The sequence below is a fragment of the Erythrolamprus reginae genome, chromosome 2, assembly GCF_031021105.1.
Source record: "Erythrolamprus reginae isolate rEryReg1 chromosome 2, rEryReg1.hap1, whole genome shotgun sequence".
NCBI lineage: Eukaryota > Metazoa > Chordata > Lepidosauria > Squamata > Dipsadidae > Erythrolamprus > Erythrolamprus reginae.
In genome coordinates, this window is record NC_091951.1 from 181,584,360 (window position 1) to 181,596,916 (window position 12,557).

Genomic DNA, 12,557 nt, shown 5'->3' on the forward strand with positions numbered 1-12,557 from the left:
TGTCCTTGGGAGGCAAAACCCACAGCCACTCCGTCTTATCCGGGTTGAGCTTGAGTCTGTTGACACCCATCCAGGCCCCAACAGCCTCCAGGCACCGGCACATCACTTCCACCGCTTCGTTGACTGGGCATGGGGGGGAGATGTAAAGCTGGGTATCATCCGCATATTGATGATACCTCACCCCATGTCCTTGGATGATCTCGCCCAGAGGTTTCATGTAGATGTTGAATAGCAGGGGGGAAAGGACTGACCCCTGAGGCACCCCACAAGGGAGAGACCTAGGAGTCGACCTCTGACCCCCCACTAACACCGACTGTGACCGGCCAGAGAGGTAGGAGGAGAACCACTGAAGAACAGTGCCTCCCACCCCCAACCCCTCCAGCCGGTGCAGAAGGATACCATGGTCGATGGTATCGAAAGCCGCTGAGAGGTCAAGGAGCACCAGGACAGAGGATTAACCCCTGTCCCGGGCCCGCCAGAGATCATCCATCAACGCGACCAAAGCGGTTTCCGTGCTGTAACCGGGCCTGAAACCCGACTGCTGGGGACCTAGATAATCGGCTTCTTCCAAGGACCGTTGGAGCTGGAGCGCCACCACCTTCTCGACCACCTTCCCCATAAAGGGAAGGTTGGAGACTGGACGATAGTTGTTAAGCACAGCTGGGTCCAGGGAGGGCTTCTTGAGGAGGGGGCGCATGAGCGCTTCTTTATAGAGTGATGGAAAAACTCCCCTCCCCAAGGAAGCGTTGGTAATCTCCTGGGCCCAGCTCCGCGTCACCTCCCTGCTGGCCAAAACCAGCCAGGAGGGACACGGATCCAGTAAACAGGTGGCGGAACTCACAGCTCCAATGGCCTTGTCCACTTCATCAGGTGTCACCAGATCAAACTCTTCCCAGACAGGTGGACAAGTACGTGCCCCAGTCACCTCGACTGACTCGTTGTCAGTCGACTCTGTTTTACAATTGGAGTCGAGGTCGGCGCGGATCCGAGCGACTTTATCAGCGAAAAACATGTTAAAATCCTCGGCACTACTCTGTAAGGGCTCCCCAACTCCCCCCTGGTTAAGAAGGGAGCGGGTCACCCTAAACAGAGCGGCCGGGCGGGATTCCGCTGATGCAATCAAGGCGGCATGATACGCGCATCTTGCCGCCTTGAGCGCCACTTTGTAAGTCTTAATAAAAGCTCTTACAAGTGTTCGGTCGGATTCAGACCTACTCTTCCTCCATCGCTTCTCTAGACGTCTCTTTTGGCGTTTCAACTCCCGGAGCTCCTCGTTGAACCATGGGGCTCTACGGGGTCTAGCACCACGGAGAGGTCGCAAAGGCGCAATCCGGTCAAGAGCCCCCGCCGCAATCCTGTTCCAGGCCTCCGCGAGAGACTCCGCCGAACTGTGGACGAGTGCCTCTGGAATAACCCCAAGCGCCGTTTGAAAGCCCTCTGGGTCCATCAGGCGTCGGGGCGGAACATCTTCATTGGTTCCGCCTCCCTGCGGGGGAGGATTGGAGCCAGGAAGTCAAGCCGTAGTAGAAAATGGTCTGACCATGACAAAGGCAACACTTCTAAGCCCCTTAGTCTCAGACCATTACTCAATTGCTCGGAAAGGAATACCATGTCAGGTGCGTGCCCTCCCTCGTGAGTCGGACCCTGTACTACTTGAGTCAGGTCCACGGCTGTCATGGTGGCCATAAACTCCTGTGCCAACCCAGAGGTTTCGCCGAGTGACGGCAGGTTGAAGTCCCCCAGGACGATGAGTCCGGGGAACTCCACCGCCAACCCAGCTACCTCCTCGAGTAGCACAGGCACGGCTTTTGACACGCAGCTGGGAGGCAGGTACGTGAGAAATAAGCCCACCTGAACCCCTAAGTCCAACTTCATCAAGAAAGACTCGCAACCCGCAATTTCCGGAGCAATGAGTCCACACAGGCAAAGGCTCTCCCTGGCTACAATAGCCACTCCTCCCCCCCTTCCCTGGGGTCGAGGTTGATGCTATATCTGAAACCCGGCTGGGCAAATTTCAGAGGGAGGAACACCTCCCTCCGGGCCCAGCCAGGTTTCAGTAATACATGCCAGGTCGGCCTCCTCATCCAGGATCAAATCCCGGATGAGGAGAGCTTTATTTACTACCGACCTGGCATTCAGCAGCAGCAACCTGAGCCCAGGGCCAGAGTTATTACTGTTGTTAGCCGCCCTGAGTCTACAGAGAGGGGCGGCATACAAATCAAATCAAATCAAATCAAATAAATAAACAAACAAACAAACCATGCCTGTTTCTGTGGTAGCCCCTGCCCTGTATGGAATGCCCTTCTCCTTGCAGTTTGGCAGGCCTCTGCCTTCTTAGCCTTCCTAAAAGCACTTAACCCCTCCCCCCCCAAAGTACCGGGATAGGGTGAAGTAGATTGAGAGGATTTTATGAGGAATGCATGTGGAAGCTTAATTGGAAACAGAAAAGGTGCAAAAAAGGGCAACGAGTATGATCAAGGAAATAGAGCACCTCCCTTATGAAACCAGGTTGCAACGCCTTGGTCTTTTCAGCTTTGAAAGACGGCGTTTAAGGGGTGACTTGATTGAAGTGTATAAAATCATGCATGGGAGAGAAAATGTGGATAGAGAAAAATTCTCTAAGAATTCTTTTCTCTATCACACAATATTAGGACGAAGGGACACTCCCTAAAGCTCATAGGTAAGAAAGTGAGGACAAATAAAGGGAAATATTTCTTCACCCAGAGGATCGTTGGTTTATGGAATTCACTTCCAGAAGAGGTCGTGACAGCTGTTAACCTGGATAGCTTCAAGGCAGGATTAGACTGATTCATGGATGCCAAGTGTATCGGTGGTTATTGAAACGGATGTCCATGTGCCGCCTCCATGTTGGTTGAGGCAGGCAGGATTCCCTTGGGTACCATTTGTTGGGGGTCAAGAGGAAGGGAGGGTTTTGCCTTCTCTTTCTGCTCAAGATTCCCATGGTAGGCCACTGTATGACACAGAATGCTGGACTCAATGGGCTTTGGCCTGATTCAGCATGGCTCTTCTTACGTTCTTATGTAATTTTGGTACCAGGGTTTTAATGATGTTGGTTTTAGTAAATATATGTATTATTTTGTTTTATTATTGAAGTTGTTTTAATTGTTTCCTGAGGGCCAGAGTTTGATACAAGCTATATAAATGCTGTGAGTGAATGAATGAGTGAGTGAGTCAGTGAGTGAGTGAGTGAGTGAATGAATGAATGAATGAATGAATGAATGAATGAATGAATGAATGTTTTTTTAAAGAGCCAGTTTGGTCTAGTGGTTGGGGCGCTAGGCTGGAGAGCAGGAGGCAATGGGTTCAAGTCACACTTTGACCACGGAGGCTATCTGGGTGACTTTGGGCCAGTCATTGACTCTCAACCCAACCCACCTCACAGGGTTTATTTATTTATTTATTCAATTTTTATGCCGCCCTTCTCCTTAGACTCAGGGCGGCTTACAACATGTTAGCAATAGCACTTTTTTAACAGAGCTAGGCTATTGCCCCCACAATCCGGGTCCTCATTTTACCCACCTCGGAAGGATGGAAGGCTGAGTCAACCTTGAACCGGTGATGAGATTTGAACCGCTGACCTTCAGATTATTATTATGGGGGACATAGGAGGAGGATGGTATGTTGGATATGTTTGCCACCTTGAGCTATTCTTAAAAACTAAATAAAGGATGGATACAAACAATAATAAAATAAAATAAACCCTGCCTTTTGCCCAGCAGTCCAGGGCATAATATAAACCTATACCGTAATGCAGGGGTAGGCAAAGTTGGCTCTTCTATGACTTGTGGACTTCAACTCCCAGAATTCCTGAGCCAATCATGCCAGCTCAGGAATTCTGGGAGTTGAAGTCCACATGTCATAGAAGAGCCCACTTTGCCTACCCCTGCCGTAATGCATACATTCTACCACATTGCATTGCAGGATGCAGAAGACAGTTCTGGTGTGCCTCCCCACTTATCTGTCCCTCTGCTTCTTTCCACAGAGCTCCATGAATCTCCCTCCTGACAAGGCCCGTCTTCTGAGGCAATATGACAATGAAAAGAAATGGGATCTAATTTGTGACCAGGTAAGAGGGCTGTGGAAGAGAGGGGGGGGGGGGTTTGACTTTGCCAAAATGAAAGAGACATAACATGTCAGGGCACATCACGTTATGACTCAGGCAAGAGGACTAATTGCCAGAAATAACATGTGGTCCCCTTGATCTGAGGGCTTTGATTTCCTTTAAAAGAGCAGACAACATCTCCTTTATCTGAAGGCTCTTTTTATACATGGTCGCTGAAGCCTTTGGCATCTAGATAGGAATAGTCCCTGTTTAGGGTGGGGAATTTGTGGTGGGTAGGGCATGTTTTTTGGGATTGTTATGTGTGTTGGGACTGGTCTTTAGACATCATGTGAATTTTGTTGTATAGGTATACTGTGTATATACATATAATGACAATAAAGTATTTATATTATATTTATTATTCTATCCCTGTAAATATTGGAAATCTCTACACTTGATCTAGGTAAAGCTCCATTACAAACTGAAGTAAAAAAAATGTTCTGGTGCTTTTTTAATATTCTGGACATTTTTGATCAATTTGATATTCTTCAGAGCAGTGTTTTTCAAAGTGTGGTCTGAGGATCCTAGGAGTCCTCCAAGACTTTCTCTTTAAAAAAAATTTTTTTTTTTATTTACAAGACTAGATACAAAGACATAACAACATATAAACATCAATAGACAATATACAATGTACAATAACAACGGAAAATACATTTAAAAGGTTAGGCAGGTGAACGGCAGATCTATGATAATAAGTTGTGCTATGAATATTCTCAATATCCTGATATAGCATAGTTAAATAATTACATTGTACATAAATAAAAGATAACGTTGAGTAGGAAGTAGCAGAAAAATTATAAATAGATAGGTTTGGTTTTCGTAAATATCATATTTCATTATTTTACTAAAAATAGAATAAACACCAGACTATTATTTTTGTATACATACAATCTCAATTGTTAATTAATCAAATTTTCTTCTTCAAGACTTTATCAAGGGCTTGCAAAATCAAAATTATTTGCCAGCTTATGTTGAGAAGCGATATATATCGTAGTAGTAAAGTCCAGTCAAAACTATTGCAAAAAGTATAACGACAGCAATTGTATCAATGTTTGTGTTTAATTCAGTAAATATCAATAAATATTTATTATACTTATAATTTTTAACACTGGGAAGGGGTCCTAGAAAACAGTTTAAGAAATACTAGTATAGAGAACGACACTTAAAAGATGTAAGAGAGGCCTGGCTTTTTCATGGAGTATCCCTAAAATACTGCTTGAGCCCAGACAAGTTTCTATGCTAATGCTTCCCTTATTCTTAAAAAAACCCAACCAAACCAAGTAAAAACCCAAAAAACCCACCCTACAAGGATTTATGTTAGCCTGTTCCTGGACCCAGCTGCCAAATAAGCAGGACGGTGCCAATATAGAACATGGCTAATTAGAGGGCCTTTGCTGAAGGCCGCGTCAAAGCTGGTGTAATTCAGGATGTAAGTGTAAAACAATTGCAACTCATCTATCAGGGCCACTGTCAAACTGGAAAAGTTTGGCCGAGAAAAGTGATTGTGTGCTTCAGCCCAGAATTTTTTTTTTCAAGAGCATACAGAGTCCCTGAATGGGTTATTTTAAAGGAAAAATGCTTTTAACGAGGTGAACTACCAGGAGAAACCCTCTGGGGAGAGAGAAAAATCCTGTAAAAAGCTCCTACACCCAAACATATGCATGCAAATGGATGCTACATAGAATTAAAGGAGGCTGCTGGATCAGGCTGATAGCCATCATTTGATCAAAGCCAAATTTAAGACATTAATACAATCACCAATCTCTTTCATAAAGGCCTTTGATCTTGCTTAGCAGCCACAACTTAAATGCCCCAACTCCATCAATTTATTTGTTCATGGATTCAGAATATTTTTTTTGCAGGCCTTTGATAAGAAAATGGTCCCCAGTTTGATTATTTACAACCTGATCCTATATTCCTGCATGCTTAGAAGTAAAACCCTTCAATGGGTTTCGACATGATCGAAACATTTAAATATGTTAAAGGGTTAAATAAGGTCCAGGAGGGAAGCGTTTTTAATAGGAAAATAAACACTAGAACAAGGGGGCACAATCTGAAGTTAGTTGGGGGAAAGATCAAAAGCAACATGAGAAAATATTATTTTAGTGAAAGAGTAGTAGATCCTTGGAACAAACTTCCAGCAGACGTGGTTGGTAAATCCACAGTAACTGAATTTAAACATGCCTGGGATAAATATATATCCATCCTAAGATAAAATAAAGGAAATAGTATAAGGGCAGACTAGATGGATCATGAGGTCTTTTTCTGCCGTCAGTCTTCTATGTTTCTATGTAACGGAGCAATTGTGCCTAGTCTTACAATCTTGAACTTATAGGGGCAGGCTTTTGTAACATTGTGAGAAAAAGAAAAGGGCTGTTGAGAAGCCAGAACAAAAAGAAAATATCTGGGTGGAGCACAAAATGAAAATGGCTTTCCTTTCAAGTTTATTAGGAAAGCAGACACAAAGAAGCCTCTGCTACTTGGACTAGAAGGTAGTTGCGTTGAGTCCCTGGCTGGCATGCTTTCAGTGCAAGTGAAGGCTCTCCTTTCTATGCTGAGGGGAGAATTCTTGAATTAATATATACACAATGCAACATCCCAGTGCTGGATTTCAAAGACTTCTTGCATACACAATAATTCCCTTTACTTCTTCCCTCCATTTCTTTTTTCCTACCCAATGTGGAACAGGAAAGGTTTCAAGTGAAGAATCCACCCCATACATATATACAGAAATTGAAGAGCTTCCTCGATCCAGGTGTTACTCGAAAGGTGAGTCTTATAAGAATTCTTTAATCTGGCTGGTTAAACATGCAAGATTCATTTTTCTCGCCACATACATACATACATACATACATACATACATACATACATACATACATACATACATACTGTACATACAGTATATATATATATACATAATACATAATACATAATACATAATACATAATACATAATACATAATACATAATACATAATACATAATACATAATACATAATACATAATACATAATACATAATACACAATACATAATACATACACACACACACACACATATATATATGTGTGTGTGTGTGTGTGTGTGTGTATTTTCGTAGATTTTCACGGGTACAGGTATGACGGTCTTGGTATATTCGGGTTTCTTCCCGTGTAGGATTTGGAAATTTCTGGCGACGTTTTGATGAGGTCCCACTCATCATCTTCAGGCTGGTGTTTCTGTCCTTGTTCTAAGGCGAACACTGCGAGACCTAAGCTGCCTTCCTTCTATAAATACTGGTGGCTGGGTGTGGTTTGATGGCTATATATATGTAGATTGTTCTGCGTTCGGGTTTTGCCCCGTGTAATATTTTGAGTGTCTATGCGATGTTTCGGTGAAATCACATTCACCATCATCAGACTGAAGTTGTAAGCTTCGTGCTGCTGTAAATATAATATAATAGTAAACTATATTTACAGCAGCACGAAGCTTACAACTTCAGCCTGATGATGGTGAATGTGATTTCACCGAAACGTTGCATAGACACTCAAAATATTACACGGGGCAAAACCCGAACTCAGAACATACACACACACACACACATATATATATATATAGAGAGAGAGAGAGAGAGAGAGAATTGCCCTAAAATGCGAGTTCCAACCATCGCAATCTCCAGAACGTTTAAATATTTTTTTTAAACTGCTAAAAAGTTACTAACTTTTTAGTAGTTTTAAAATAAAGTTTACTTACCAACTTACTTACTAACTATCGTCAATCCCTATTGACTTCATCAGACTGTAAAATCTCCATTGGAGAAATGCTTGCTTTTATGTGATGTTGTTCAATTTAGTCATTGCATGCGTAACACCCTTTCTTTCCTCCTGTAATGGAGGGAAATAAAATAGAGATTTTATACTCTTGACGAAGTCAATAGGGATTAATGAAAGCTTAGTAACTTTTTAGTACTTTTAAAATAAATTTTAAACGTTCCGGAGATCGTGATGACTACTGCCTCATCTCTCTGTCTCTGTCTCTGTCTCTGTCTCTGTCTCTCTCTCTCTCTCTCTCTCTCTCTCTCTTTTCTGTCGATTCACCCTGGCATACCCTAATATGGGAGGAGCTTAAGCTCCTTACTATACCATACTCAACCATACTCAAAGCAACACAAAGCCAAGTCTCTTGATGAGACCATAGACATCATCGACACTGCCCAGCTCGCAATCTATGTCCGCTAAATGTTAAACAACTTTTAATACAGACATTATTATTACAGAATCTGAATAATAATAATTACTTTTCTCTAGTCAGCAACTATATGTGGTTTCTTCAGTCTTCTATATCCGCTGTATTATTATTATTATCATTTTCATTTCATTTATTTATTAATGATTTATTTAATTTTTTTTAATGAATTTTTCTTATGAATCATTTTTTTAACACAAAATAAAAAAATTAAGACATTTGATAACATTGGAATGTTTTTGTAAGAGCTTTTCTTGTGAAAAACTGATGCATCCCAACCTCACCCAGACTCTATCTCCAGCGGCCCCCGGGTAAATTGAGTTGGAGACCCCTGATTTAAAGTGACAATAAAGTTACTCTGAGTCTAAAATGGCTTCCAATGTTTGGAGAAGTGTGACCCCTCCCCCCTCCCCTACCAAAGCATTTTTTTTGGAATACAACAATATATACTATACCAAAGATACGCATTGGCCCAAGCAGAATATTATCTGTTATAAATTAAAATCAACCAAGTGTCTATTCAAAGTTACAATCCACTGCAAAAGTAATGACCAGCCTATGCACTTAATGGAATGGATGGATGGAATGGATTAACTTAATGACCACCTGATTCATTTAACAACTGCGGTGATTCATTTAACAACTATGGCAAAAAAAGTGCTTTAAAATCAAGGGCGAAGCACTTAATAACTGCCTTGCTTAGCCATGTTATGGTTGTAAGTTAAGGACTGCCTGTATAAGGAATAAATCATTGGAATGGAAGCTACCACAATTGTAGTTGAGAAAAATAAATATGTCCTACAGCCACACAAATTGTGGTGATCTATCTATTAATTCACTGGGCAGGAAGCAATTTGGTAGTGCTGAATACGCAAACTAGACTCTGTGGGCACTTCTACACATAGTCTTCATGCTACTCAAAAGCACCTCTGGACATCTGCTGTGCAGGCATTGCTTTACATGAGAGATATTTTATTTGTACTCAATAGCAACAAAAAATATAATGACCATGGAATCAAGCCCAGGTCCTTCTATGGGACTGTCCATCTTGCTGATGATTATAACTAATAGCAAAAGTTATTATTCATATAAGCAAAAGGGAAGTAGAGGGATATGAAGATGGGAAAGGAAATACCAGCACACTTAACCTGATGGACAATCCTGCTCCTGCAACTATGGTTCATTTGTATTAAAAAAAATTATTGTGCTACATACTGCCAGAACAAGGAGTTATTTATGTTTACAGAAGTTCCGTCGGAGGGTGCAGGAATCCACCAAAGTGCTGAGGGAGCTGGAGATCTCTTTAAGGACCAATCACATTGGGTAAGTTATTGTTAACCAAGCTTTTGAACAAATGTATCATCTTATGTTGTGTCACGTTAACGTCTGAGAAAGTGCCACTTGAACAGGAATTACATTTGATGGTGTGTGTTGTCTCACAGGGCTTTTTTCTCTCTGGCTGCTGGATTGCATGAATTCATGCTCTAATCCACACTGGGTTTTTTTATATACCGTATTTTTCAGAGTATAATATGCACCAGAGTATAAGACGCACCTTAGATTTTTTGGAGGAAAATAGGGAGGAAAAAATCTGCCTACCAGGTATTCATCTGGCTAGTGTCCTTAGTCTGGTCAGCTTCAGCACATTATTTTATCCCCGGTTAGTGTTTAAAAAAAACTTATTTGAAGAGAGTAACAACGAAAAAGCCTGCAAGATAAGAGTTGGGAAGATCGTTAGTACCTCATTAGGGCTGAAAAGAAAAGCTTAGAAAAAGCTACCTTCAGAATATAAGACACACCCAAATTTTCAGCCTCTTTTAGAAAGAAAAAAAGTCTTATATTTAGTGATGGGCGAACCGAACTCGCACAATTCGGGTCCATACCAAATTTTGCGGTGTTTGGTATGCCGAACGCGAACCTGAAATTTTTTGAAACTTCGGGCAAAGTTCGGGGTCATGTTCGGTGTTCGGAGCTTTGATGTCACCGGCAGGTTGCTAAGGACGCCAAGGTGATCACTTGCTGGATTCCATGGAATCCAGGAAGTGATCACCTTGGCGTCCTTAGCAACCTGCCGATATACGTGACGTCAAAGCTCCGCCCCCGGAATCTCTTGCTGGGATTCGCCGTTCGGGTTTGGGTTTGGTTCGGGTTCGGACGAATTTTGCTTAAAGTTCGTCTGAACTTGCCAAACCCGAACACCGTTGGGTTCGCCCATCACTATTTATATTCCAAAAAGGAATATTTGGGGGGAATGGACAAAACATTCTGTCCAAACACAACAATTGTGTTTTGTTAATTTCAGTTTAGGATTTAGCATGTTGTGAGAACCTTGCCAGGAGATGTTTTGTCAAAAGGAAGAATGTTGATCTGGGTCTTTTCTGACTTGAACTCTTCCTGCGCAGTCTCTCAGTCTGACAAGAAGTTGGGTTTAAGATAGAAGCCATTCTCCATTCAACAATAGTATACTGCTAAAAAAATAAAAATAAAGGGAGCACTTAAACCACAGAATATAACTCCAAATAAATCAAACTTTTGTGAAATCAAATTTAGGAAGCAACGCTGATTGACAATCAATTTCATTTTGTTGGTCAGCACGTTCAACTTTGTACAGAGCAAATATTCAATGGGAATATTTTATTCATTTAGATCTAGGATGTGTTATTTGAGTGTTCCCTTTTTTTTTTTTTTGAGCAGTGTATTTTGTACAAGGAAACATTTAATCCCCTGCCTTACTTTCGAACCTAAAAGATTTGGAAGCCTGCTATAGAGAATTGAGAAATGAGTTCCTATCTCCCACCTGTCCTGGTTCCAGTTGGAAGGGAAACGCCAACAAGAGCCAGAAGCTGTGAACTGTTCCTGCCTTTGGCTTTTGTGCCTAGTTGGGTGGGAATTCCTCAGGTCGGCTGGAACTGAGACCAAGGGTGATGCTTAGTCAGCAGTGTCCTTTGGTGAGGTCTGAACAAACAATAACATGAGGTGTGAGATTCAGAAATGTGAAAGGGATGACAAAAGGTCAAATGCTAGGAGTGCAGGGCGGAATCAAATGTTTTGCATCAGGTGGAAGGAGATACATGTATGACTTTCTGAAGAGAATCATAGCGCATGCAATGTCAGCGGAGAAAACATTCAGTTTTTTCCTAATCCAGAATTCTTCATTACAGTGATCCCTTGAGTATCGCGAGGGTTCCGTTCCAAGACCCCTCGCGATAATCGATTTTTCGCGATGTAGGGTTGCGGAAGTAAAAACACCATCTGCGCATGCGCGCCCTTTTTTTCATGGCCGCACATGCGCAGATGGTGGAGTTTGCGTGGGTGGCAGGCGGCACCCAGGGAAGGTTCCTTCGGCCGCCCAGCAGCTGATCTGCTCCGCAGCGCGGCAGCAGCGAGGAGCCGAAGATGGGGTTTCCCCGTTGCCCAGGCAAAGGGGAAACCCCATCTTCGGCTCCTCGCTGCTGCCGCGCTGCGGAGCAGATCAGCTGCTGGGCGGCCGAAGGAACCTTCCCTGGGTCTTCCCGCCGCTCAGGCAAACGGGAAACCCCAAGATCGCTTGCCGCTTGCCGCTTGCCCGTCACCCGCCCACCCAGCCACTCGCTTGCCGCTTGCCGCTTGCCCGTTCACCCGCCCGCCCGGCTGCTCGCTTGCCGCTCGAGAGCAAGAGGGGGAGAGATAGAGAAAGAGAGAGAAGGAAAGAAAGAGATGAGAGAGGGAGGAAGAGAGTGTGAGAGAGGAAGAAGCAAGATAGAGAAAGAGAGAGAGAAAGAAAGATGAGAAAGGAAAGGAGTGACGTCATCGGGTGGAAAAATCGCGATATAGCGTTTCGCGAAGATTGAGATCGTGAAAATCGAGGGATCACTGTAATGCAATACCCAGCTGTATGGCAGAGCATAGAGTTCAGAGTTAAGGACATTCCCCTGCTCACCCCACCCCATAAGCAGTAGACAGTGAATTGTGGATGCAAAGGATTAGAATCTGGAAATTCAGATATAAATATTGTCTGTATCAGAGGTGTCCAACTCAAGGGTTGGGATCAGATTTGGCCTATGGAGTGCTTAGATCTGCCCCCCCCCCGGAAACAGCAAAGGATTGGCCTGCAGGGCCTCTACCAGTGTAAATGGAGCTTGTGTAAGCTGCATGCAGCCCTCCCGAGCTCCATTTTCATTGGTGGAGGGTTGCAGGATGCCGTCGCAGCCAAAAATGGAGCTTGGGAACCTGTT

At 43.2% G+C, this 12,557-nt stretch overlaps 1 protein-coding gene across 1 annotated transcript in view; it reads left to right on the forward strand.

The window, feature by feature from the left end:
* The window catches only part of FMNL3 (formin like 3), a 181,707-nt gene that overhangs the window by 81,854 nt on the left and 87,296 nt on the right, over nt 1–12,557 (forward strand). Inside the window, 3 exon segments of the mRNA XM_070740659.1 lie at nt 4,004–4,087; nt 6,812–6,892; nt 9,590–9,666. Of these exon segments, the coding sequence (XP_070596760.1) occupies nt 4,004–4,087; nt 6,812–6,892; nt 9,590–9,666 (242 nt within the window).